The following is a 27,456-nucleotide window of genomic DNA, read 5'->3' on the forward strand; positions in this document are numbered from 1 at the left end:
TGGTACCCGGACCGGCGTGGGGGGGCAGCGGCGGGATGGCACCCGGACCGGCGTGGGGGGGCAGCGGCGGGATTGCACCCGGACCGGCGCGGGGGGGCAGCGGTGGGATGGTACCCGGACCGGCGTGGGGGGGCAGCGGTGGGATGGTACCCGGACCGGCGTGGGGGGGCAGCGGCGGGATGGCACCCGGACCGGCGCGGGGGGGCAGCGGTGGGATGGTACCCGGACCGGCGCGGGGGGGGCAGCGGTGGGATGGCACCCGGACCGGCGCGGGGGGGCAGCGGTGGGATTGCACCCGGACCGGCGCGGGGGGGCAGCGGGGGATGGGCTGGCCATATGCCCCCAGTTCTCCGGGGGGAACGGCTCCAGCGGCCAGGACGGCCCCTGAGCTTCGGGGCAGTTGCTCGGCTCCCCATGGCCACTGTGGGTCCCACCCCTCCCTTCCCCCGCCCGGGCAGGGCACCTACGCTCCACGCTCAGCCTGGCCTGGGTCCGGTCGTGCAGGCTCTCGCAGCGGTAGGTGCCGCGGTCCGAGGGGCTGAGCCGGCGGATGGTCAGTCCCCGGCGGCGCCCGGCCTCCCGCAGCTGGTACTTGCTGCCCGGCTGGACCAGCACCCCCTGCTTCAGCCACTGCACCTCGCCCGCCTCGCAGCTCAGCTCCACCTCCAGCTCCACGTCCTGCAGCTCCTCCGCCCGCACGTCCTGCAGCCGCCGCACGAACCGCACCTGGGCCTCTGTAAGCACCAGGCCAGAGCTGCCACTGCCACACGGCCAGCACCAGGAGCCCTGAGACCCCCCCGGGCACCCCCCGCCGCTGGCCAGGCCCCGAGAGACCCCCGGGCACCCCCCCGCCGCTGGCCAGGCCCTGAGACCCCCCCGGGCACCCCCCCGCCGCTGGCCAGGCCCCGAGAGACCCCCCCGGGCACCCCCCGCCGCTGGCCAGGCCCCGAGAGACCCCCGGGCACCCCCCCGCCGCTGGCCAGGCCCTGAGACCCCCCGGGCACCCCCCTGCCGCTGGCCAGTCCCTGAGACCCCCCCGGGCACCCTGCCCGCCGGCCGGGCCCCAGAGAGAGACCCCCGGGCACCCCCCCGCCGCTGGCCAGGCCCCGAGAGACCCCCCGGGCACCCCCCCCGCCGCTGGCCAGGCCCCGAGAGACCCCCCCGGGCACCCCCCGCTGCTGGCCAGGCCCCGAGAGACCCCCGGGCACCCCCCGCCGCTGGCCAGGCCCTGAGACCCCCCCGGGCACCCTGCCCCCGCTGGCCAGGCCCCGAGAGACCCCCGGGCACCCCCCCGCCGCTGGCCAGGCCCCGAGAGACCCCCCCCGGGCACCCCCCACCGCTGGCCAGGCCCCGAGAGATCCCCGGGCACCCCCCCGCCGCTGGCCAGGCCCCGAGAGATCCCCGGGCACCCCCCTGCCGCTGGCCAGGCCCCGAGAGACCCCCGGGCACCCCCCTGCCGCTGGCCAGGCCCCGAGAGACCCCCGGGCACCCCCCTGCCGCTGGCCAGGCCCCGAGAGACCCCCGGGCACCCCCCTGCCGCTGGCCAGGCCCCGAGAGACCCCCGGGCACCCCCCCGCCGCTGGCCAGGCCCCGAGAGACCCCCGGGCACCCCCCTGCCGCTGGCCAGGCCCTGAGACCCCCCCGGGCACCCTGCCCGCCGGCCGGGCCCCAGAGAGAGACCCCCGGGCACCCCCCCGCCGCCGGCCGGGCCCCGAGAGACCCCCAGACACCTCCCCCGCTGGCCGGGCCCCAGAGAGAGACCCCCGGGCACCCACCCGCCGCTGGCCAGGCCCTGAGAGACCCCCAGACACTTCCCCGCTGGCCAGGCCCGAGAGACCCCCGGACACCTCCCCCGCTGGCCAGGCCCCGAGAGATCCCCGGACACCTCCCCCGCTGGCCAGGCCCCGAGAGACCCCCCGGGCACCCCCCCGCCGCTGGCCAGGCCCTGAGAGACCCCCAGACACTTCCCCCGCTGGCCAGGCCCCGAGAGACCCCCGGACACCTCCCCCGCTGGCCAGGCCCCGAGAGACCCCCCGGGCACCCCCCCGCTGCTGGCCAGGCCCCGAGAGCCCCAGGCACCCTGCCCCCGCTGGCCAGGTCCCGAGAGACCCCGGGCAACCTCCTAGGGACTATCCCCCACAGCCTGTGAGAGATCCCCCCGAGACCTTCCTGAGACCTCCCCCAGACTCACCTCCCTCGCATGCTCAGCCGGGCCGGTCCCGCCCCAGGGCCTCCCCTTGCCCGCTGGGCCACGGTGGGGGCAGGCCACTTTGGCAATGCCGGTCACCGTGTGTCTGAGGGGGTCCATGTGATCCTACTGCCCTATGCTGCTCTGGAGTGCCGGGTGTGTGAGTGTGTGCGCGCCTCAGTTTCCCCGGGCCTGCAGCACTAACTGATGAGGAAAGGGAGGCCGGTATGTGCAGCCTCTCCCCTCCTGAGGCTGTGACAGCAGAGAGCACCTGGGGGGCAGGGCACTGGAGGAGGCGGCTGGGTAGGGTGAGGAGAGCAGCCTGGGAGCAGGAAGGGGGGTTCAGGGCCCGTGAATGAGGCTGCCTGCCCTGGCCCTGCGGCGACAGCGACCCCAAACCCGCGGCGGCTCTGGGAACCAATAACCCTTCGACTCTGGCAGCGGACAGGGGTGCAGGGCTGGGGCTTCCCGCCGGGCAGGCCCCCCAGACCCTCCCCTTGCACGCTCAGCCGGGCAGACCCCCCCAGGCCCTCCCCTTGCACGCTCAGCCGGGCAGACCCCCCCAGGCCCTCCCCTTGCACGCTCAGCCGGGCAGACCCCCAGGCCCTCCCCTTGCACGCTCAGCCGGGCAGACCCCCCAGGCCCTCACCTTGCACGCTCAGCCGGGCCGACCCCCCCAGGCCCTCACCTTGCACGCTCAGCCGGGCAGGCCCCCCAGGCCCTCACCTTGCACGCTCAGCCGGGCAGACCCCCAGGCCCTCCCCTTGCACGCTCAGCCGGGCAGGCCCCCAGGCCCTCCCCTTGCACGCTCAGCCGGGCAGACCCCCCCAGGCCCTCCCCTTGCACGCTCAGCCGGACAGACCCCCCCAGGCCCTCCCCTTGCACGCTCAGCCGGGCAGACCCCCCAGGCCCTCCCCTTGCACGCTCAGCCGGGCAGACCCCCCAGGCCCTCCCCTTGCACGCTCAGCCGGACAGACCCCCCAGGCCCTCCCCTTGCACGCTCAGCCGGGCAGACCCCCCAGGCCCTCCCCTTGCACGCTCAGCCGGCAGACCCCCCCAGGCCCTCCCCTTGCACGCTCAGCCGGACAGACCCCCCAGGCCCTCACCTTGCACGCTCAGCCGGGCAGGCCCCCCAGGCCCTCACCTTGCACGCTCAGCCGGGCAGGCCCCCCAGGCCCTCACCTTGCACGCTCAGCCGGGCAGACCCCCCAGGCCCTCACCTTGCACGCTCAGCCGGGCAGGCCCCCCAGGCCCTCACCTTGCACGCTCAGCCGGGCAGACCCCCCAGGCCCTCACCTTGCACGCTCAGCAGGGCAGGCCCCCCAGGCCCTCACCTTGCACGCTCAGCCGGGCAGACCCCCCCAGGCCCTCCCCTTGCACACTCAGCCGGGCAGACCCCCCAGGCCCTCACCTTGCACGCTCAGCCGGGCAGGCCCCCCAGGCCCTCACCTTGCACGCTCAGCCGGGCAGGCCCCCCAGGCCCTCACCTTGCACGCTCAGCCGGGCAGGCCCCCCAGGCCCTCACCTTGCACACTCAGCCGGGCAGACCCCCCAGGCCCTCCCCTTGCACGCTCAGCCGGGCAGACCCCCCAGGCCCTCACCTTGCACGCTCAGCCGGGCAGGCCCCCCAGGCCCTCACCTTGCACGCTCAGCCGGGCAGGCCCCCCAGGCCCTCACCTTGCACGCTCAGCCGGGCAGGCCCCCCAGGCCCTCACCTTGCACGCTCAGCCGGGCAGGCCCCCCAGGCCCTCCCCTTGCACGCTCAGCCGGGCAGACCCCCCCAGGCCCTCGCCTTGCACGCTCAGCCGGGCAGACCCCCCCAGGCCCTCCCCTTGCACGCTCAGCCGGGCAGGCCCCCCAGGCCCTCACCTTGCACGCTCAGCCGGGCAGGCCCCCCAGGCCCTCACCTTGCACGCTCAGCCGGGCAGGCCCCCCAGGCCCCCTCCCCTTGCACGCTCAGCCGGGCAGACCCCCCAGGCCCTCCCCTTGCACGCTCAGCCGGGCAGACCCCCCAGGCCCTCACCTTGCACGCTCAGCCAGGCAGGCCCCCCAGGCCCTCCCCTTGCACGCTCAGCCGGGCAGACCCCCCCAGGCCCTCCCCTTGCACGCTCAGCCGGGCAGGCCCCCCAGGCCCTCCCCTTGCACGCTCAGCCGGGCAGGCCCCCAGGCCCTCCCCTTGCACGCTCAGCCGGGCAGACCCCCCAGGCCCTCACCTTGCACGCTCAGCCAGGCAGGCCCCCCCAGGCCCCTCCTTCCCGCCGGGCAGACCCCCCAGGCCCTCCCCTTGCACGCTCAGCCGGGCAGAACCCCCCAGGCCCTCCCCTTGCACGCTCAGCCGGGCAGGCCCCCAGGCCCTCCCCTTGCACGCTCAGCCGGGCAGACCCCCCAGGCCCTCCCCTTGCACGCTCAGCCGGGCAGGCCCCCAGGCCCTCCCCTTGCACGCTCAGCCGGGCAGACCCCCCCAGGCCCTCCCCTTGCACGCTCAGCCGGGCAGGCCCCCAGGCCCTCCCCTTGCACGCTCAGCCGGGCAGACCCCCCAGGCCCTCCCTTGCACGCTCAGCCGGGCAGACCCCCCAGGCCCTCACCTTGCACGCTCAGCCGGGCCGACCCCCCAGGCCCTCCCCTTGCACGCTCAGCCGGGAAGACCCCCCCAGGCCCTCCCCTTGCACGCTCAGCCGGGCAGACCCCCCAGGCCCTCACCTTGCACGCTCAGCCAGGCAGGCCCCCCCAGGCCCTCACCTTGCACGCTCAGCCGGGCAGACCCCCCAGGCCCTCACCTTGCACGCTCAGCCGGGCAGGCCCCCCCAGGCCCCTCCTTCCCGCCGGGCAGACCCCCCAGGCCCTCCCCTTGCACGCTCAGCCAGGCAGGCCCCCCAGGCCCTCCCCTTGCACGCTCAGCCGGGCAGACCCCCCAGGCCCTCACCTTGCACGCTCAGCCGGGCAGGCCCCCCCAGGCCCTCACCTTGCACGCTCAGCCGGGCAGACCCCCCAGGCCCTCACCTTGCACGCTCAGCCGGGCAGACCCCCCAGGCCCTCCCCTTGCACGCTCAGCCGGGCAGGCCCCCCAGGCCCTCACCTTGCACGCTCAGCCGGGCAGACCCCCCAGGCCCTCACCTTGCACGCTCAGCCGGGCAGACCCCCCAGGCCCTCACATTGCACGCTCAGCCGGGCAGACCCCCCAGGCCCTCACCTTGCACGCTCAGCCGGGCAGGCCCCCCCAGGCCCTCACCTTGCACGCTCAGCCGGGCAGACCCCCCAGGCCCTCACCTTGCACGCTCAGCCGGGCAGGCCCCCCAGACCCTCCCCTTGCACGCTCAGCCGGGCAGACCCCCCAGGCCCTCCCCTTGCACGCTCAGCCGGGCAGACCCCCCCAGGCCCTCCCCTTGCACGCTCAGCCGGGCAGGCCCCCCAGGCCCTCACCTTGCACGCTCAGCCGGGCAGACCCCCCCAGGCCCTCCCCTTGCACGCTCAGCCGGGCAGACCCCCCCAGGCCCTCACCTTGCACGCTCAGCCGGGCAGACCCCCCCAGGCCCTCACCTTGCACGCTCAGCCGGGCAGACCCCCCCAGACCCTCCCCTTGCACGCTCAGCCGGGCAGGCCCCCCAGGCCCTCACCTTGCACGCTCAGCCGGGCAGACCCCCCCAGGCCCTCCCCTTGCACGCTCAGCCGGGCAGACCCCCCCAGGCCCTCACCTTGCACGCTCAGCCGGGCAGACCCCCCCAGGCCCTCCCCTTGCACGCTCAGCCGGGCAGACCCCCCCAGGCCCTCCCCTTGCACGCTCAGCCGGGCAGACCCCCCCAGGCCCTCACCTTGCACGCTCAGCCGGGCAGGCCCCCCAGGCCCTCACCTTGCACGCTCAGCCGGGCAGGCCCCCCAGGCCCTCACCTTGCACGCTCAGCCGGGCAGGCCCCCCAGGCCCTCCCCTTGCACGCTCAGCCGGGCAGACCCCCCCAGGCCCTCCCCTTGCACGCTCAGCCGGGCAGACCCCCCAGGCCCTCACCTTGCACGCTCAGCCATGCAGGCCCCCCAGGCCCTCCCCTTGCACGCTCAGCCGGGCAGACCCCCCCAGGCCCTCCCCTTGCACGCTCAGCCGGGCAGACCCCCCAGGCCCTCACCTTGCACGCTCAGCCAGGCAGGCCCCCCAGGCCCTCCCCTTGCACGCTCAGCCGGGCAGGCCCCCCAGGCCCTCCCCTTGCACGCTCAGCCGGGCAGACCCCCCAGGCCCTCACCTTGCACGCTCAGCCAGGCAGGCCCCCCCAGGCCCCTCCTTCCCGCCGGGCAGACCCCCCAGGCCCTCCCCTTGCACGCTCAGCCGGGCAGAACCCCCCAGGCCCTCCCCTTGCACGCTCAGCCGGGCAGGCCCCCAGGCCCTCCCCTTGCACGCTCAGCCGGGCAGACCCCCCCAGGCCCTCCCCTTGCACGCTCAGCCGGGCAGGCCCCCAGGCCCTCCCCTTGCACGCTCAGCCGGGCAGACCCCCCAGGCCCTCCCCTTGCACGCTCAGCCGGGCAGACCCCCCAGGCCCTCACCTTGCACGCTCAGCCGGGCCGACTCAGCCGGGCCGACCCCCCAGGCCCTCCCTTGCACGCTCAGCCGGGCAGACCCCCCCAGGCCCTCCCCTTGCACGCTCAGCCGGGCAGACCCCCCAGGCCCTCACCTTGCACGCTCAGCCAGGCAGGCCCCCCCAGGCCCTCACCTTGCACGCTCAGCCGGGCAGACCCCCCAGGCCCTCACCTTGCACGCTCAGCCGGGCAGGCCCCCCCAGGCCCCTCCTTCCCGCCGGGCAGACCCCCCAGGCCCTCCCCTTGCACGCTCAGCCAGGCAGGCCCCCCAGGCCCTCCCTTGCACGCTCAGCCGGGCAGACCCCCCAGGCCCTCACCTTGCACGCTCAGCCGGGCAGGCCCCCCCAGGCCCTCACCTTGCACGCTCAGCCGGGCAGACCCCCCAGGCCCTCACCTTGCACGCTCAGCCGGGCAGACCCCCCAGGCCCTCCCCTTGCACGCTCAGCCGGGCAGGCCCCCCAGGCCCTCACCTTGCACGCTCAGCCGGGCAGACCCCCCAGGCCCTCACCTTGCACGCTCAGCCGGGCAGACCCCCCCAGGCCCTCACCTTGCACGCTCAGCCGGGCAGGCCCCCCAGGCCCTCACCTTGCACGCTCAGCCGGGCAGGCCCCCCCAGGCCCTCACCTTGCACGCTCAGCGGGCAGACCCCCCCAGGCCCTCCCCTTGCACGCTCAGCCGGGCAGACCCCCCAGGCCCTCACCTTGCACGCTCAGCCGGGCAGACCCCCCAGGCCCTCACCTTGCACGCTCAGCCGGGCAGACCCCCCAGGCCCTCACCTTGCACGCTCAGCCGGGCAGACCCCCCAGGCCCTCACATTGCACGCTCAGCCGGGCAGACCCCCCAGGCCCTCACCTTGCACGCTCAGCCGGGCAGGCCCCCCAGGCCCTCACCTTGCACGCTCAGCCGGGCAGACCCCCCAGGCCCTCACCTTGCACGCTCAGCCCGGGCAGACCCCCCAGGCCCTCACCTTGCACGCTCAGCCGGGCAGTGCTCACGACGCCCTCGGCACAGGCGGCCACGGTGGCTGCGTCTCCCAGCTGGCAGCGCCGGAGGGTCAGGGCGTGGCACAGCCCGTTCCGGGACACCAGCAGCCGCTCCGAGGGGGCCACGGCCCGGCCGCTCAGCTGCCACGTCAGGGCCACGTCCTCCGGAGACACCAGGCACTTGAAGGTGGCGTCCTCCCCCTCCAGCACCGTCAGGCTGTGCAGATCCGAGATGATCTCCACCCGCCGGGGCACTGGGGGCAGAGCGGTGAGAGGGGGGGCACTGGGCTCCCTGCGCCTCGCTCCCCCCACACCTCGCTTTAACCCCAACGCCCCTTCCCCCAACCGTCTCCTTACCCCCCACCTCCTCGCCCACCTCCTCTGGCTCCCTGACCTCCCCACGCCCACCTCCTCCGGCTCCCTGACCTCCCCCCCACGCCCACCTCCTCCGTCTCCCTGACCTCCCCCCCACGCCCACCTCCTCCGGCTCCCTGACCGCCCCCCCCCACGCCCACCTCCTCCCCGTCTCCCTGACCTCCCCCCCCACACCCACCTCCTCCGGCTCCCTGACCGCCCCCCACGCCCACCTCCTCCCCGTCTCCCTGACCTCCCCCTCACGCCCACCTCCTCCGGCTCCTGACCTCCCCACGCCCACCTCCTCCGGCTCCCTGACCGCCCCCTCACGCCCACCTCCTCCGGCTCCCTGACCGCCCCCTCACGCCCACCTCCTCCCCGTCTCCATTACCTCCCCCCCACGCCCACCTCCTCCGTCACCCTGACCTCCCCCACGCCCACCTCCTCCCCGTCTCCCTGACCTCCCCGCTCCCCCCACGCCCACCTCCTCCCCGTCTCCCTTACCCCCCACTCCCCACGCCCACCTCCTCCGGCTCCCTGACCGCCCCCTCACGCCCACCTCCTCCGGCTCCCTGACCGCCCCCTCACGCCCACCTCCTCCGGCTCCCTGACCGCCCCCCCACGCCCACCTCCTCCGGCTCCCTGACCTCCCCCACGCCACCTCCTCCGGCTCCCTGACCTCCCCCACGCCCACCTCCTCCCCGTCTCCCTTACCTCCCCGCTCCCCCCACGCCCACCTCCTCCCCGTCTCCCTTACCCCCCATTCCCACGCCCACCTCCTCCGTCTCCCTGACCGCCCCCCCACGCCCACCTCCTCCGACTCCCTGACCGCCCCCTCCACGCCCACTTCCCCCCGCTCCGACCGCCCCCTCCACGCCCACCTCCTCCCCGTCTCCCTGACCTCCCCCCCACGCCCACCTCCTCCGTCACCCTGACCTCCCCCCCACGCCCACCTCCTCCGTCTCCCTGACCTCCCCCCACGCTCACCTCCTCCGTCACCCTGACCTCCCCCCCACGCCCACCTCCTCCCTGTCTCCCTTATCTCCCTGCTCCCCCCCACGCCCACCTCCTCCCTGTCTCCCTTACCTCCCTGCTCCCCCCCACGCCCACCTCCTCCCCGTCTCCCTTACCTCCCTGCTCCCCCACTCATTTGCCCACCTTTGCCCTCACCCGCTCGTCCACCTCCCCCACCTGCAACCGTCTCCCTTACCTCCCTGCCCCTACTTGCCCGCTGCCCCACCTTCCCTTAACCATCTCACCTCCCCCTCTCGCATGCCCACCCCCACTCACCCCCTTCCCTTAACTGTCTGCCTTACCTCCCCCACCCCTGCTCACACACCTGCATTCCCCCACCCCCCAACCATCTCTCTCCTCCCACCACCCTCATTCACCCGCCTCCCCCAGTGCAGGGCTGGGGTCACAGAGGCTGTGTCTGTGGGGCTGGAAGCTGCCTAGAGCTGGTCTGTGACGGTTGGGGGCAGGGGCTGCTCTTGGCCCCGGGCCGAGGGTTTTGCCTCCGGTAGGCAAACTTTGTAACAGAATAAAAACTAAACACCCCCTCCCACCATTGGTCCCGCTCGCCCCCCCCACTGCCCTGCCCCTTGGCCCCACCCCCCCACTGTCCTGCCCCTTGGGCCCATCCCGCCACTGCCTGGCCCCTTTGCCAGATCTTGGGGGAATCAGTCCCTGGCGCTGGTCCGGAGGCAGGGCAGGGCAGGGCCTGGGGGTCGGTCCTGGTGCTGGTCCGGAGGCAGGGCAGGGCCTGGGGGTCAGTCCCTGGTGCTGGTCCGGAGGCAGGGCAGGGCCTGGGGGTCAGTCCCTGGTGCTGGTCCGGAGGCAGGGCAGGGCCTGGGGGTCAGTCCCTGGTGCTGGTCTGGAGGCAGGGCAGGGCCTGGGGGTCAGTCCCTGGTGCTGGTCTGGAGGCAGGGCAGGGCCTGGGGGTCAGTCCCTGGTGCTGGTCCAGAGGCAGGGCAGGGCCTGGGGGTCAGTCCCTGGTGCTGGTCTGGAGGCAGGGCAGGGCCTGGGGGTCAGTCCCTGGTGCTGGTCCGGAGGCAGGGCAGGGCCTGGGGGTCAGTCCCTGGTGCTGGTCCGGAGGCAGGGCATGGCAGGGCCTGGGGGTCGTCCCTGGTCAGCGCCCGGCCCCGCCTCACCCTGCACGGTCAGCATGGCCAGCGTGCGGTCGTCCTTGGACTCGCAGGAGTACTCGCCAGCGTCCTCGGGCCCCACGCTGCTCAGTGCCAGGGAGCGCTCCCGCCCCTCCGCCTTCATCTCGCGCCCAGGGCTGGGCGCCAGCTCCCGCCCGTCCTTCAGCCACACCACCTGGCCCCGGGGCTTGCACAGCTCGCACCACAGCAGCACCGGCTCGCCCACGTGCGCCTGCACGTCCGACAGGCCTCGCACAAACTTCACCGGCAGCTCTGGGGGAGAGCAGGGCCCGTCAGCGCTAGGGCCCCAGGGCCGCCCCTCCCCTGCCCGGAGGCCGGCCTCACCTTTGACGCTCAGGTCGAACTGCAGCTGGTCCTGGCGGGACAGGCAGGTGTAGAGGCCGGCGTCGGCCTTGCCCACGTTGCTCAGCACCAGGCTGTGCACCCGGCCCTCCTGGCGCAGCTCGCAGCGCGGCCCCGCTTCCAGGGGCCGCTCGGGCCCCCGCCAGCTCACGGAGGCCTGCTCCTTGGAGACGATGGCTGACAGCACCGCGCTGCCCCCCTCCAGCACCAGCAGCTTCTCCGGCCGCGCCTGCTTGTTCACAAACAGCACCGGCGCCTCTGCGGGAGAGAGCGGGGAGCGTGGGGCGGCCAGGCTGGCTCGGGCACGGGCCCATCTGGCAGCGTCCTGCCTGCCCAGCAGCCAGGCTCCCCCCGCACGGGGCCGTGCCGCTCTGCCCTCGGGCAGCAGCCAACATGCCCTGCGGCTGCTGGACCCCCCCGCCTGCCACTGCCGGGGCCCAGAGCCTTTTCCAGGCCTGGCGCCCACGGAGCCGCCCACCCAGCGCTGGCGTCAGGGCAGGGTGCAAACCGCGCTCGGTAGCTCAGCGGCTTCCCGGCCGAGTTCGTCCAGACCCTCGGGTGATGCCACCGGGGCCGGCCGCCTCCGCCCGGGTGTGGACCAGTTTGTTCTCCTCTCGCCCCTCAGCCCTGCCGGCTACAGAGAACGGCTCCGCTCCGGGAATCTCCCCGTCTCCTCAGCACACGTCACCTCCCTTCCCCACGAGCCCATCGGCCCGGAGGCCCCGCCAGCTCCCCCAGCGCCTGGCCCCGGCCCGGCAGCGCCCTGCTCGGGGTGCACTTCCAAATAGGCTGCTGCTACTTCCTGAGGGTTTGGCCGGCCGCTCCCCAAACTCCTTTTGCCTTCCTAGTTCTATTTTTACACAGTGTTTCCGCTCCCTTCTCTCTTCCTCACTAGGGTTTCACTTCTAGCGTTCGAATGGATGCCTTTTGCCCTTTCTCTGCTTCTCTTACTGGCTGGTTAGCCTGGGCGGCCCTGTTGGCTCTGACCGTGCTGTTTCACGAGGCATACCTGTGCCGATCAAGAAAGGCTTCTTTGTCGGCGCGTCGCGTCCAGACTGCCCCGATCTGCCGACAAACAGCTGATCGGCAGAGCGGGGCAGCCATTTAAATTTAAATGAAGCCGCGATTATTTTAATCGCGGCTTCATTTCCCTCTGCCAATCTGGCTAATCTACATGCCTCCGTCGACGGAGGCATGTAGTTTAGACGTACCCTTTGTGTAACCATGAACAGGCGGGCAGGAGCTGGGCATGCATGGGAGCCAAGTGTGGGCAGGGGAGCCAGGCAAGAACCAGGCAAAGGAGTGGGCAGGGAGCCCTGCAGGGAGGCGGGTGCCCACAGGAGCTGGCAGGGAGCCGTGCAGGGAGCCGGGTGCCCACAGGAGCTGGCAGGGAGCCAGGTGCCCACAGGAGCTGTCAGGGAGCCGGGTGCCCACAGGAGCTGGCAGGGAGCCATGCAGGGAGCCGGGTGCCCACAGGAGCCGGCAGGGAGCCAGGTGCCCACAGGAGCTGTCAGGGAGCCAGGTGCCCACAGGAGCTGGCAGGGAGCCATGCAGGGAGCCGGGTGCCCACAGGAGCCGGCAGGGAGCCAGGTGCCCACAGGAGCTGTCAGGGAGCCGGGTGCCCACAGGAGCCGGCAGGGAGCCAGGTGCCCACAGGAGCTGGCAGGGAGCCATGCAGGGAGCCGGGTGCCCACAGGAGCCGGCAGGGAGCCGGGTGCCCACAGGAGCTGTCAGGGAGCCGGGTGCCCACAGGAGCCGGCAGGGAGCCAGGTGCCCACAGGAGCTGTCAGGGAGCCAGGTGCCCACAGGAGCTGTCAGGGAGCCATGCAGGGAGCCGGGTGCCCACAGGAGCCGGCAGGGAGCCGGGTGCCCACAGGAGCTGTCAGGGAGCCGGGTGCCCACAGGAGCTGGCAGGGAGCCATGCAGGGAGCCGGGTGCCCACAGGAGCTGGCAGGGAGCCGGACAGGCGCTGACGATCCCCCAGCCTGGCTCACCCCTCACACGCAGGGTGAAGTGCACCTCATCGTCCCCCGTGTCACAGCTGAAGGTGCCGCTGTCGCCCGGCTCCGTCTGCTGGATGGTGAGGCTGCGTGAGGGCCCCTGGCTGCCCAGGAGGAGCCGCGCCCCGGAGCCCAGCACCCGCTTGTTCTTCAGCCATCGGACAGGAGCCTGTTCCTGGGAGATCCGGGCAACCAGTGTGACGCTCTCCCCTTCCAGGACCTCCACAGGCACCTGGGCCGCCTCCTTGTTCACCACACGCACCGGGGGCGCTGGAACAAGAGGAGATGATTGTGACGGACCGGGCCGTGTCTGGGCACAGCTGAGGGCGCCTGCTCAGGGCGAATTGCTCAAATCCTGGCTCCTTACAGCCCCCGACTGGCGACCTCTCCAAACCGGCCACAAACCAGTCCCACAGAGCGCGCCAGCTGCCTGCCTGAAGCCTCCCGAGCAAAACCCCTCCGACACCCCAGCAATATCCGTGCCCCAGATGGCCCCGGGCCTATACACAGGTGGGGGGTCCTAGCACCCAATCCCACCTACCCCGAACAAGTCCTGTCCGGTTCCAAGAAACCAGCCACAGATCCCTGGTCAATTTCCCCTCTGGACCTTACCCACAAATCACGCTGGGCCAATCCTTTGGAATCTATATCTAAAGGTTTATTACCACGAGAAAGAAAAGCCTGAGAGTGAGGGTCTGTCTACACTACCCCCTAGTTCAAACTAGGAGTGTAATGTAGTCATACGGAGTTGCAAATGAAGCCCGGGATTTGAATTTCCCAGGCTTCATTTGCATAAAGCCGGACGGCGCCATTTTTAAATGCCGGGTAGTTCGGACCCCGTGCCGCGCGGCTACACACGGCACGGAGTAGCTAGTTGGGATTAGGCTTCCTATCTGAACTAGCTGTACTCCTCGTGGAATGAGGACCACGTGGACCACGTGGACCACGATGTCCGCACTAGCCCAGGTGGGTGCCCGCCTCTTGCGGTACTGGCCAGGCTTCCGAGAGCCGCCAGCCTGGTCCCGGGAAGAGGGGGAGGGCTGGGGGGCATCGGGTGGGTGGCTCGAGCCGTGCCAGGTGCAGGGTCTGCTGGCTGGGTGCTGGCAGGCTTGCACCTGGCATGGGCACCGTAGCCAGACCGTGCCCCTTTAAGGGCTCCGGGGCCGGGAGGGGGCCAGAGTGGCCACCAGGGAAAGCTGGGGAGGGCTAGCCTCCCACTAGTTCGAATTAAGGGGCTATACACCCCTTAATTCGAACTAGTAAGTACGAACTAGGCTTAATCCTCGTACAATGAGGTTTACCTAGTTCGAACTAAGCGCTCCGCTAGCTCCAATTACGTTCGAACTTGCGGAGCGCTAGTGTAGCGCCTATTAAAGTGAATTCAAACTAACATTCGTTAGTTCGAATTAACTTTGTAGTGTAGACATACCCTTACATAGGATTATCAGATAATAAGCTTCTATTCAGCACCCCACATGGCCCCCTTTTATACCATTTCTGGGGCCAACACCCCCACCTATGGGTGCAGCAGTGATCTGGCTGCTCCCCTCAAGATCCAGTAACGTGACAATGATCACGCAGCCCCGGACGCTACTGCAGGATGTGGGGGGGAGCAGGGCACTGGCTGGGGGGGGCACTTCCAGTGATTCCAGCCCTGCCTCACCCAGCAGGGGGCGCTGGGGGGCTGTTAGCGGCCCCAGGTGCAAGCTGCCCCTGCCCTGGTGCTGCTGCTGGCTCAGCAGGCGGCTGGGCGCCCGGGCGCGATGGCTGAGGCGGGGGCCAGAGGCCCTGGCCTAGCAAAGCAGGAGGACGCATCCCGCTGAGCCAGCCCCTGGCTCCTCTGCTCCGTCACGGGATCCCAGCCCGGCCTGGAGCCAGACCCCTCACCCACAGCCCTCTTCCCCGGCTGGTAAGGGCCCAGCGCGGCGCCTGGGAGCCGGCCAAGGCCACGCTGACCCAGCCCCCGCAGGCTCTGGCTGCTCCCCCAGGCCTGCGCCTGCTCCCAGGGGCCGATGCCCAGAGCCTGCTGGGACCTGGAGGGCAGGGGGGCTCCCAGGCCAGGCTGCCCGGGAGCGGGGGGCAGTCCTGTGTAGGGGCCTGTCCTTCAGGGGCCCAGCCAGCCCCCCACCCCAGCACCGTCCGAGGCTGCCTCTGGGCTGGGGCAGAGCAGCACAAAGACTCAAGAGCAGAAATGGGAAGGGTCGGAGGGGAGGCCGAGGGGCCCCAGGGGAACGAGATCCGGCCAGGACACGGGGCCCAGCAGGCAGGAGGGGACCCCAGGCGAGCAGAGGAGCCAGGTGCGGCTCAGCGGGATGCGCCCTGCTGCTCTGGCTGGGTTGTCGGGCCCAGCCGGCAGGGAGCAAGGCATCTGGTACCAGGCGCAGAGCCCCAAGGGACAGTTCTGGGGCCGGTTTTGTCTTCACGTCCCCACCAGGTCATTAATAGCCCCCTCAGCGAGTTCGCAGCTGACACGAAGCCGGGGGAGGGGTAGATACGCTGGAGGGCAGGGACAGGGTCCAGAGTGGCCTGGACAGATCGGAGGGTTGGGCCGAAAGACACTGGATGAGGTTCGACACCGGCAGAGTCCTGCCCTGGCGAGGGAAGAATCCCAAGTACTGGTACAGGCTGGGACCCACGGGCTGAGCAGCAGGTCAGCAGAAAAGGCCCTGGGGGTTCCAGTGGATGAGAAGCTGGACGTGAGTCAACAGGGGCCCTTGTCGCCAAGAAGGCTAATGGCATATTAGGTTGCATTAGGAGGAGCATTGCCAGTAGATCCAGAGATGTCATTATTCCCCATTATTCGGCTTTGGGGAGGCCACATCTGGAGTCTTGTCCAGTTCTGGGCCCCCCCACTACAGAAAGGATGTGGACGCATTGGAGAGGGTCCAGCGGAGGAGACCAAAATGATTCGGGGGCTGGAGCACATGACCTACGAGGAGAGGCTGAGGGACTTGGGTCTGTTCAGTCTGCAGAAGAGCAGAGCGAGGGGGATTGGAGAGCAGCCTGCACGTCCCTGCAGGGAGGCTCCAAGGAGGCTGTTCTCAGGGGTGGCAGATGGCAGGACAAGGAGCAACCGTGGCACGTTGCTGGGGAGAGCTAGGCTGGGTACTGGAGGCTGTAAGCGGAAGGAAGGCGATAGGCCCTGTAGAGCGACCGGCTTATGAGCTGTCGGCTTCTCATGACCAGCCCGTGCGCCCTCAGCGGTGCCCTGCTCTGCACGCACACTGGGCTGTGCCTTCTGGGACTGTCGCCCGTTGTCTGCACGGCTGGGGGACAGCCCCACGGATGCGCAGGTGGCCAAGCACAAGGACCCTTGCAGACAAGGGCTCTGAGGCTGAAGGAACCAGCAGAACCGCAGAGTCCTGGAGACAGGCCGAGCAAGACGCAAACCGGGGACGTGGCTGGAGCCTGGCAGAGCCGGCAAAGGGGAAGTGGGAAATGCTGGGATAGGGGACGGCAGCTCAACCCCGAACCCAGACTCCAATGGGAACAGACATGTCTACAACGGGGGGCCTCTGCCTTTAGCCTCTGGCTTCGGCCCTGCAGGCCTGACTCCTCACCAGTCAGTCTCAACCATCGGCAGTGTGTGCGCGTCTGTGTCTGTGTATGCGCCTGTGCGTGTCTGTGCGCCTGTATCTGCACATGTGTGTCTGCGCGCCTGTGTGCCTCTCTCCGCACGTGTCTGTGCACCTGTGTTTGTGTGTGCACTTGTGTGTCTGTGCGCCTGTGTCTGCACATGTGTGTCTGCGCGCCTGTGTGCCTCTCTCCGCACGTGTCTGTGCACCTGTGTTTGTGTGTGCACTTGTGTGTCTGTGCGCCTGTGTCTGCACATGTGTGTGTCTGCACTCCTGTGTGCCTCTCTCCGCACGTGTCTGTGCACCTGTGTTTGTGTGCACTTGTGTGTCTGTGCGCCTGTGTCTGCACATGTGTGTGTCTGCGCGCCTGTGTGCCTCTCTCCGCACGTGTCTGTGCACCTGTGTTTGTGTGTGCACTTGTGTGTCTGTGCGCCTGTGTCTGCACATGTGTGTGTCTGCGCGCCTGTGTGCCTCTCTCCGCAAGTGTCTGTGCACCTGTGTTTGTGTGTGCACTTGTGTGTCTGTGCGCCTGTGTCTGTGTCCCCTGCGCGTGTCTGCGCGCCTGCATATGTGTCTGTGTGTGCATCTGCGCATGTATCTGCGAGTCTGTGTGTGTGCGTGTGCCTGCACACGTCTGCGCATCTGTGTGTGTGCACCTGTCTCTGTATGCACCTGTGTGTGTCTGTGTGTGTGCCCCTCTCCGCACGTGTCTGCGCGTCTGTGTGTGCACACCTGTCTGTGTGCACGTCTGTGCATGTGTTTGTGCGTCTGCATGTGTGTCCGCCTGTCTGTGTGTGCGCACCTGTCTGTGTGTGCGTCTGTGCATGTGTTTGTGCGTCTGCATGTGTGTCCGCCTGTCTGTGTCTGCGCGTCTGTGTGCGCGCACCTGTCTGTGTGCGCGTCTGTGCATGTGTTTGTGCGTCTGCGTGTGTGTCCGCCTGTCTGTGTCTGCGCTTGTCTGCACGCTGCTTTTCACACTGTACTCTCACTCAGCGTGGCCTTGCCTGCTCCCCTCTTTGCTTTTTAGAAGCAGAACATGGTTGGGAAAAGTGGGTTCCCTCGGGGTGGGGAAGCACGAGGAGGGGTTCCCGAGGGCGGGGGTGCAGTCTCCATCCCTGGAGAGTTCTGGCTGGGATGGTCGAGTCGGGGCTGGTCTCTGCCCGCACTCAGCTATGACTGGGCGAACCGCCCCTCCCCTGGGGCACTGCCCTGGCCCTCCCACGACCGGGGGCCCGGGCCCGTCCCAGGGGTCGCCCGCGTCAGCCCCGCCTGGCAGCGAGAGCCGAGGGGACGGCCAGCGTCCTGCTACGCCCCTGGCTGGCCCAGCCGGCTCACCTGCCACCTCCACAGCCGTCGCCACCCGGTCGCTGGCAGCATCACAGACGTAGGAGCCAGAGTCCCCGGGCTGGGCGCCGAGGAGCGTCAGCTGCCTGAGCGTGCCCTGGGCCTCGATGCGGACGCGTTCGCTGGCCACCAGCTCCTGGCCGTCCCGGAGCCAGCGCACGGCAGCACTGGGCCGAGACACCTCGCAGGCCAGCACCAAGTCCTCGCCGGCCACCAGGCCCTGCCGCTCCGGGCCCGCCCGGCTCCTCACGACGGACACCGGGGGCTCTGGGGAGTCGGAGAGAGGCAGCGTCACCCGCGGCCAGGCAGCAGCAGGGCCAGCGCCCAGACCAGCGCGCCCGAGGGGCCGACCGCAGGCAGGCAGCCGGGACGCCAGCCAGGCGGCTGCCCGACGGACGCAAGAGCCGCACGTTCCAGGCAGGCTGGGCGAGACTTGGCAAGACCCAGCCAGCAGGGAGGCGAGTCCTACAAGGCCGACCCCGCTGGGCCGGGGGGGGGGTTCCCATGGAGCGCAGGGCCTGCCCCCCAGGACTGCCGCGCCGCACGCCAGGGAAAGGGGGTTCCCATGGAGCGCAGGGCCTCCCCCCAGGACCGCCGCGCCGCACGCCGGGGAAAGGGGGTTCCCATGGAGCGCAGGCCCTCCCCCCAGGACCGCCGCGCCGCACGCCGGGGAAAGGGGGTTCCCATGGAGCGCAGGGCCTCCCCCCAGGACCGCCGCGCCACACGCCGGGGAAAGGGGGTTCCCATGGAGCGCAGGGCCTCCCCCCAGGACCGCCGCGCCGCACGCCGGGGAAAGGGGGTTCCCATGGAGCGCAGGGCCTCCCCCCAGGACCGCCGCGCCGCACGCCGGGGAAAGGGGGTTCCCATGGAGCGCAGGGCCTGCCCCCCAGGACCGCCGCGCCGCACGCCAGGGAAAGGGGGTTCCCATGGAGCGCAGGGCCTGCCCCCCAGGACCGCCGCGCCGCACGCCGGGGAAAGGGGGTTCCCATGGAGCGCAGGGCCTGCCCCCCGGACCGCCGCGCCGCACGCCGGGGAAAGGGGGTTCCCATGGAGCGCAGGGCCTCCCCCCAGGACCGCCGCGCCGCACGCCAGGGAAAGGGGGTTCCCATGGAGCGCAGGGCCTCCCCCCAGGACCGCCGCGCCGCACGGCAGGGAAAGGGGGTTCCCATGGAGCGCAGGGCCTCCCCCCAGGACCGCCGCGCCGCACGCCGGGGAAAGGGGGTTCCCATGGAGCGCAGGGCCTCCCCCCAGGACCGCCGCGCCGCACGCCGGGGAAAGGGGGTTCCCATGGAGCGCAGGGCCTGCCCCCAGGACCGCCGCGCCGCACGCCGGGGAAAGGGGGTTCCCATGGAGCGCAGGGCCTGCCCCCAGGATCGCCGCGCCGCACGCCGGGGAAAGGGGGTTCCCATGGAGCGCAGGGCCTGCCCCCAGGACCGCCGCGCCGCACGCCGGGGAAAGGGGGTTCCCATGGAGCGCAGGGCCTCCCCCCAGGATCGCCGCGCCGCACGCCAGGGAAAGGGGGTTCCCATGGAGCGCAGGGCCTCCCCCCAGGACCGCCGCGCCGCACGCCGGGGAAAGGGGGTTCCCATGGAGCGCAGGGCCTCCCCCCAGGACCGCCGCGCCGCACGCCAGGGAAAGGGGGTTCCCATGGAGCGCAGGGCCTGCCCCCAGGACCGCCGCGCCGCACGCCAGGGAAAGGGGGTTCCCATGGAGCGCAGGGCCTCCCCCCCGGACCGCCGCGCCGCACGCCGGGGAAAGGGGGTTCCCATGGAGCGCAGGGCCTCCCCCCAGGACCGCCGCGCCGCACGCCGGGGAAAGGGGGTTCCCATGGAGCGCAGGGCCTCCCCCCAGGACCGCCGCGCCGCACGCCAGGGAAAGGGGGTTCCCATGGAGCGCAGGGCCTGCCCCCAGGACCGCCGCGCCGCACGCCAGGGAAAGGGGGTTCCCATGGAGCGCAGGGCCTGCCCCCCAGGACCGCCGCGCCGCACGCCAGGGAAAGGGGGTTCCCATGGAGCGCAGGGCCTCCCCCCAGGACCGCCGCGCCGCACGCCGGGGAAAGGGGGTTCCCATGGAGCGCAGGGCCTCCCCCCCAGGACCGCCGCGCCGCACGCCAGGGAAAGGGGGTTCCCATGGAGCGCAGGGCCTCCCCCCAGGACCGCCGCGCCGCACGCCGGGGAAAGGGGGTTCCCATGGAGCGCAGGGCCTCCCCCCAGGACCGCCGCGCCGCACGCCGGGGAAAGGGGGTTCCCATAGAGCGCAGGGCCTCCCCCCAGGACCGCCGCGCCGCACGCCGGGGAAAGGGGGTTCCCATGGAGCGCAGGGCCTCCCCCCAGGACCGCCGCGCCGCACGCCAGGGAAAGGGGGTTCCCATGGAGCGCAGGGCCTCCCCCCAGGACCGCCGCGCCGCACGCCAGGGAAAGGGGGTTCCCATGGAGCGCAGGGCCTGCCCCCAGGACCGCCGCGCCGCACGCCGGGGAAAGGGGGTTCCCATGGAGCGCAGGGCCTCCCCCCAGGACCGCCGCGCTGCACGCCGGGGAAAGGGGGTTCCCATGGAGCGCAGGGCCTCCCCCCAGGACCGCCGCGCCGCACGCCGGGGAAAGGGGGTTCCCATGGAGCGCAGGGCCTCCCCCCAGGACCGCCGCGCCGCACGCCGGGGAAAGGGGGTTCCCATGGAGCGCAGGGCCTCCCCCCAGGACCGCCGCGCCGCACGCCAGGGAAAGGGGGTTCCCATGGAGCGCAGGGCCTGCCCCCAGGACCGCCGCGCCGCACGCCGGGGAAAGGGGGTTCCCATGGAGCGCAGGGCCTCCCCCAGGACCGCCGCGCCGCACGCCGGGGAAAGGGGGTTCCCATGGAGCGCAGGGCCTCCCCCCAGGACCGCCGCGCCGCACGCCGGGGAAAGGGGGTTCCCATGGAGCGCAGGGCCTCCCCCCAGGACCGCCGCGCTGCACGCCAGGGAAAGGGGGTTCCCATGGAGCGCAGGGCCTGCCCCCAGGACCGCCGCGCCGCACGCCGGGGAAAGGGGGTTCCCATGGAGCGCAGGGCCTCCCCCCAGGACCGCCGCGCCGCACGCCAGGGAAAGGGGGTTCCCATGGAGCGCAGGGCCTGCCCCCAGGACCGCCGCGCCGCACGCCAGGGAAAGGGGGTTCCCATGGAGCGCAGGGCCTCCCCCCAGGACCGCCGCGCCGCACGCCGGGGAAAGGGGGTTCCCATAGAGCGCAGGGCCTCCCCCCAGGACCGCCGCGCCGCACGCCGGGGAAAGGGGGTTCCCATAGAGCGCAGGGCCTCCCCCCAGGACCGCCGCGCCGCACGCCGGGGAAAGGGGGTTCCCATAGAGCGCAGGGCCTCCCCCCAGGACCGCCGCGCCACACGCCGGGGAAAGGGGGTTCCCATGGAGCGCAGGGCCTCCCCCCAGGACCGCCGCGCCGCACGCCAGGGAAAGGGGGTTCCCATGGAGCGCAGGGCCTCCCCCCAGGACCGCCGCGCTGCACGCCAGGGAAAGGGGGTTCCCATGGAGCGCAGGGCCTCCCCCCAGGACCGCCGCGCCGCACGCCAGGGAAAGGGGGTTCCCATGGAGCGCAGGGCCTCCCCCCCGGACCGCCGCGCCGCACGCCGGGGAAAGGGGGTTCCCATGGAGCGCAGGGCCTGCCCCCAGGACCGCCGCGCCGCACGCCGGGGAAAGGGGGTTCCCATGGAGCGCAGGGCCTCCCCCCAGGACCGCCGCGCCGCACGCCAGGGAAAGGGGGTTCCCATGGAGCGCAGGGCCTCCCCCCAGGACCGCCGCGCCGCACGCCAGGGAAAGGGGGTTCCCATGGAGCGCAGGGCCTGCCCCCAGGACCGCCGCGCCGCACGCCGGGGAAAGGGGGTTCCCATGGAGCGCAGGGCCTCCCCCCAGGACCGCCGCGCCGCACGCCGGGGAAAGGGGGTTCCCATGGAGCGCAGGGCCTGCCCCCAGGACCGCCGCGCCGCACGCCAGGGAAAGGGGGTTCCCATGGAGCGCAGGGCCTGCCCCCAGGACCGCCGCGCCGCACGCCTGGGAAAGGGGGTTCCCATGGAGCGCAGGGCCTCCCCCCAGGACCGCCGCGCCGCACGCCGGGGAAAGGGGGTTCCCATGGAGCGCAGGGCCTCCCCCCAGGACCGCCGCGCCGCACGCCGGGGAAAGGGGGTTCCCATGGAGCGCAGGGCCTGCCCCCCGGACCGCCGCGCCGCACGCCGGGGAAAGGGGTTTCCCATGGAGTGCAGGGCCTCCCCCCAGGGACCCGCCGCGCCGCACGCCGGGGAAAGGGGGTTCCCATGGAGCGCAGGGCCTCCCCCCAGGGACCGCCGCGCCGCACGCCGGGGAAAGGGGGTTCCCATGGAGCGCAGGGCCTGCCCCCAGGACCGCCGCGCCACACGCCAGGGAAAGGGGGTTCCATGGAGCGCAGAGGCCTCCCCCCAGGACCGCCGCGCCACACGCCGGGGAAAGGGGGTTCCCATGGAGCGCAGGGCCTCCCCCCAGGACCGCCGCGCCGCCACGCCGGGGAAAGGGGGTTCCCATGGAGCGCAGGGCCTCCCCCCAGGACCGCCGCGCCGCACGCCGGGGAAAGGGGGTTCCCATGGAGCGCAGGGCCTCCCCCCGGACCGCCGCGCCGCACGCCAGGGAAAGGGGGTTCCCATGGAGCGCAGGGCCTCCCCCCAGGACCGCCGCGCCGCACGCCGGGGAAAGGGGGTTCCCATGGAGCGCAGGGCCTCCCCCCAGGACCGCCGCGCCGCACGCCAGGGAAAGGGGGTTCCCATGGAGCGCAGGGCCTCCCCCCCAGGATCGCCGCGCCGAACGCCGGGGGAAAGGGGGTTCCCATGGAGCGCAGGGCCTGCCCCCAGGACCCGCCGCGCCGCACGCCGGGGAAAGGGGGTTCCCATGGAGCGCAGGGCCTCCCCCCCAGGACCACCGCGCCGCACGCCGGGGAAAGGGGGTTCCCATGGAGCGCAGGGCCTGCCCCCAGGACCGCCGCGCCGCACGCCGGGGAAAAGGGGGTTCCCATGGGCGCAGGGCCTCCCCCCAGGACCGCGCGCCGCACGCCGGGGAAAGGGGGTTCCCATGGAGCGCAGGGCCTCCCCCCAGGACCGCCGCGCCGCACGCCGGGGAAAGGGGGTTCCCATGGAGCGCAGGGCCTCCCCCAGGACCGCCGCGCCGCACGCCGGGGAGAAGGGGGTTCCCATGGAGCGCAGGGCCTCCCCCCAGGACCGCCGCGCCGCACGCCGGGGAAAGGGGGTTCCCATGGAGCGCAGGGCCTGCCCCCAGGACCGCCGCGCCGCACGCCAGGGAAAGGGGGTTCCCATGGAGCGCAGGGCCTCCCCCCAGGACCGCCGCGCCGCACGCCGGGGAAAGGGGGTTCCCATGGAGCGCAGGGCCTGCCCCCAGGATCGCCGCGCCGCACGCCAGGGAAAGGGGTTCCCATGGAGCGCAGGGCCTGCCCCCCAGGACCGCCGCGCCGCACGCCAGGGAAAGGGGGTTCCCATGGAGCGCAGGGCCCTCCCCCCCGGACCGCCGCGCCGCACGCCGGGGAAAGGGGGTTCCCATGGAGCGCAGGGCCTCCCCCCAGGACCGCCGCGCCGCACGCCGGGAAAGGGGTTCCCATGGAGCGCAGGGCCTCCCCCAGGACCGCCGCGCCGCACGCCGGGGAAAGGGGGTTCCCATGGAGCGCAGGGCCTCCCCCAGGACCGCCGCGCCGCACGCCGGGGAAAGGGGGTTCCCATGGAGCGCAGGGCCTCCCCCCAGGACCGCCGCGCCGCACGCCAGGGAAAGGGGGTTCCCATGGAGCGCAGGCCTGCCCCCAGGACCGCCGCGCTGCACGCCGGGGAAAGGGGGTTCCCATGGAGCGCAGGGCCTCCCCCCAGGACCGCCGCGCCGCACGCCAGGGAAAGGGGGTTCCCATGGAGCGCAGGGCCTCCCCCCAGGACCGCCGCGCCGCACGCCAGGGAAAGGGGGTTCCCATGGAGCGCAGGGCCTGCCCCCAGGACCGCCGCGCCGCACGCCAGGGAAAGGGGGTTCCCATGGAGCGCAGGGCCTCCCCCCAGGACCGCCACGCCGCACGCCGGGGAAAGGGGGTTCCCATGGAGCGCAGGGCCTGCCCCCCAGGACCGCCGCGCCGCACGCCAGGGAAAGGGGGGTTCCCATGGAGCGCAGGGCCTCCCCCCCGGACCGCCGCGCCGCACGCCGGGGAAAGGGGGTTCCCATGGAGCGCAGGGCCTCCCCCCAGGACCGCCGCGCCGCACGCCGGGGGAAAGGGGGTTCCCATGGAGCGCAGGGCCTCCCCCCAGGACCGCCGCGCCGCTACGCCAGGGAAAGGGGTTCCCATGGAGCGCAGGGCCTGCCCCCAGGACCGCCGCGCCGCACGCCAGGGAAAGGGGGTTCCCATGGAGCGCAGGGCCTGCCCCCCAGGACCGCCGCGCCGCACGCCAGGGAAAGGGGGTTCCCATGGAGCGCAGGGCCTCCCCCCAGGACCGCCGCGCCGCACGCCGGGGAAAGGGGGTTCCCATGGAGCGCAGGGCCTCCCCCCCAGGACCGCCGCGCCGCACGCCAGGGAAAGGGGGTTCCCATGGAGCGCAGGGCCTCCCCCCAGGACCGCCGCGCCGCACGCCGGGGAAAGGGGGTTCCCATGGAGCGCAGGGCCTCCCCCCAGGACCGCCGCGCCGCACGCCGGGGAAAGGGGGTTCCCATAGAGCGCAGGGCCTCCCCCCAGGACCGCCGCGCCGCACGCCGGGGAAAGGGGGTTCCCATGGAGCGCAGGGCCTCCCCCCAGGACCGCCGCGCCGCACGCCAGGGAAAGGGGGTTCCCATGGAGCGCAGGGCCTCCCCCCAGGACCGCCGCGCCGCACGCCAGGGAAAGGGGGTTCCCATGGAGCGCAGGGCCTGCCCCCAGGACCGCCGCGCCGCACGCCGGGGAAAGGGGGTTCCCATGGAGCGCAGGGCCTCCCCCCAGGACCGCCGCGCTGCACGCCGGGGAAAGGGGGTTCCCATGGAGCGCAGGGCCTCCCCCCAGGACCGCCGCGCCGCACGCCGGGGAAAGGGGGTTCCCATGGAGCGCAGGGCCTCCCCCCAGGACCGCCGCGCCGCACGCCGGGGAAAGGGGGTTCCCATGGAGCGCAGGGCCTCCCCCCAGGACCGCCGCGCCGCACGCCAGGGAAAGGGGGTTCCCATGGAGCGCAGGGCCTCCCCCCAGGACCGCCGCGCCGCACGCCAGGGAAAGGGGGTTCCCATGGAGCGCAGGGCCTGCCCCCAGGACCGCCGCGCCGCACGCCGGGGAAAGGGGGTTCCCATGGAGCGCAGGGCCTCCCCCCAGGACCGCCGCGCCGCACGCCGGGGAAAGGGGGTTCCCATGGAGCGCAGGGCCTCCCCCCAGGACCGCCGCGCCGCACGCCAGGGAAAGGGGGTTCCCATGGAGCGCAGGGCCTGCCCCCAGGACCGCCGCGCCGCACGCCAGGGAAAGGGGGTTCCATGGAGCGCAGGGCCTCCCCCCAGGACCGCCGCGCCGCACGCCGGGGAAAGGGGGTTCCCATAGAGCGCAGGGCCTCCCCCAGGACCGCCGCGCCGCACGCCGGGGAAAGGGGGTTCCCATAGAGCGCAGGGCCTCCCCCCAGGACCGCCGCGCCGCACGCCGGGGAAAGGGGGTTCCCATAGAGCGCAGGGCCTCCCCCCAGGACCGCCGCGCCACACGCCGGGGAAAGGGGGTTCCCATGGAGCGCAGGGCCTCCCCCCAGGACCGCCGCGCCGCACGCCAGGGAAAGGGGGTTCCCATGGAGCGCAGGGCCTCCCCCCAGGACCGCCGCGCCGCACGCCAGGGAAAGGGGGTTCCCATGGAGCGCAGGGCCTCCCCCCAGGACCGCCGCGCCGCACGCCAGGGAAAGGGGGTTCCCATGGAGCGCAGGGCCTCCCCCCCGGACCGCCGCGCCGCACGCCGGGGAAAGGGGGTTCCCATGGAGCGCAGGGCCTGCCCCCAGGACCGCCGCGCCGCACGCCGGGGAAAGGGGGTTCCCATGGAGCGCAGGGCCTCCCCCCAGGACCGCCGCGCCGCACGCCAGGGAAAGGGGGTTCCCATGGAGCGCAGGGCCTCCCCCCAGGACCGCCGCGCCGCACGCCAGGGAAAGGGGGTTCCCATGGAGCGCAGGGCCTGCCCCCAGGACCGCCGCGCCGCACGCCGGGGAAAGGGGGTTCCCATGGAGCGCAGGGCCTGCCCCCAGGACCGCCGCGCCGCACGCCGGGGAAAGGGGGTTCCCATGGAGCGCAGGGCCTGCCCCCAGGACCGCCGCGCCGCACGCCAGGGAAAGGGGGTTCCCATGGAGCGCAGGGCCTGCCCCCAGGACCGCCGCGCCGCACGCCTGGGAAAGGGGGTTCCCATGGAGCGCAGGGCCTCCCCCCAGGACCGCCGCGCCGCACGCCGGGGAAAGGGGGTTCCCATGGAGCGCAGGGCCTGCCCCCAGGACCGCCGCGCCGCACGCCGGGGAAAGGGGGTTCCCATGGAGCGCAGGGCCTGCCCCCAGGACCGCCGCGCCGCACGCCGGGGAAAGGGGGTTCCCATGGAGCGCAGGGCCTGCCCCCCAGGACCGCCGCGCCGCACGCCGGGGAAAGGGGGTTCCCATGGAGCGCAGGGCCTCCCCCCAGGACCGCCGCGCCGCACGCCAGGGAAAGGGGGTTCCCATGGAGCGCAGGGCCTCCCCCCAGGACCGCCGCGCCGCACGCCGGGGAAAGGGGGTTCCCATGGAGCGCAGGGCCTGCCCCCAGGACCGCCGCGCCACACGCCAGGGAAAGGGGTTCCCATGGAGCGCAGGGCCTCCCCCCAGGACCGCCGCGCCGCACGCCGGGGAAAGGGGGTTCCCATGGAGCGCAGGGCCTCCCCCCAGGACCGCCGCGCCGCACGCCGGGGAAAGGGGGTTCCCATGGAGCGCAGGGCCTCCCCCCCGGACCGCCGCGCCGCACGCCAGGGAAAGGGGGTTCCCATGGAGCGCAGGGCCTCCCCCCAGGACCGCCGCGCCGCACGCCGGGGAAAGGGGGTTCCCATGGAGCGCAGGGCCTCCCCCCAGGACCGCCGCGCCGCACGCCGGGGAAAGGGGGTTCCCATGGAGCGCAGGGCCTGCCCCCAGGACCGCCGCGCCGCACGCCGGGGAAAGGGGGTTCCCATGGAGCGCAGGGCCTCCCCCCAGGACCGCCGCGCCGCACGCCGGGGAAAGGGGGTTCCCATGGAGCGCAGGGCCTCCCCCCAGGACCGCCGCGCCGCACGCCAGGGAAAGGGGGTTCCCATGGAGCGCAGGGCCTCCCCCCAGGATCGCCGCGCCGAACGCCGGGGAAAGGGGGTTCCCATGGAGCGCAGGGCCTGCCCCCAGGACCGCCGCGCCGCACGCCGGGGAAAGGGGGTTCCCATGGAGCGCAGGGCCTCCCCCCAGGACCACCGCGCCGCACGCCGGGGAAAGGGGGTTCCCATGGAGCGCAGGGCCTGCCCCCAGGACCGCCGCGCCGCACGCCGGGGAAGGGGGTTCCCATGGAGCGCAGGGCCTCCCCCCAGGACCGCCGCGCCGCACGCCGGGGAAAGGGGGTTCCCATGGAGCGCAGGGCCTCCCCCCAGGACCGCCGCGCCGCACGCCGGGGAAAGGGGGTTCCCATGGAGCGCAGGGCCTCCCCCCAGGACCGCCGCGCCGCACGCCGGGGAAAGGGGGTTCCCATGGAGCGCAGGGCCTCCCCCCAGGACCGCCGCGCCGCACGCCGGGGAAAGGGGGTTCCCATGGAGCGCAGTGCCTGCCCCCAGGACCGCCGCGCCGCACGCCAGGGAAAGGGGGTTCCCATGGAGCGCAGGGCCTCCCCCCAGGACCGCCGCGCCGCACGCCGGGGAAAGGGGGTTCCCATGGAGCGCAGGGCCTGCCCCCAGGATCGCCGCGCCGCACGCCAGGGAAAGGGGGTTCCCATGGAGCGCAGGG

The 27,456-nt window shown here is 73.1% G+C and overlaps 1 protein-coding gene across 1 annotated transcript in view; it reads right to left on the reverse strand.

Annotated features, from left to right (window-relative positions):
- Positions 1-27,456, reverse strand: part of LOC142823518 (obscurin-like protein 1) — a 93,994-nt gene that overhangs the window by 13,051 nt on the left and 53,487 nt on the right. Inside the window, 2 exon segments of the mRNA XM_075914613.1 lie at positions 468-734; positions 7,716-7,985. Of these exon segments, the coding sequence (XP_075770728.1) occupies positions 468-734; positions 7,716-7,985 (537 nt within the window).

Source organism: Pelodiscus sinensis, unplaced genomic scaffold (genome assembly GCF_049634645.1).
Source record: "Pelodiscus sinensis isolate JC-2024 unplaced genomic scaffold, ASM4963464v1 ctg188, whole genome shotgun sequence".
Lineage (NCBI taxonomy): Eukaryota > Metazoa > Chordata > Testudines > Trionychidae > Pelodiscus > Pelodiscus sinensis.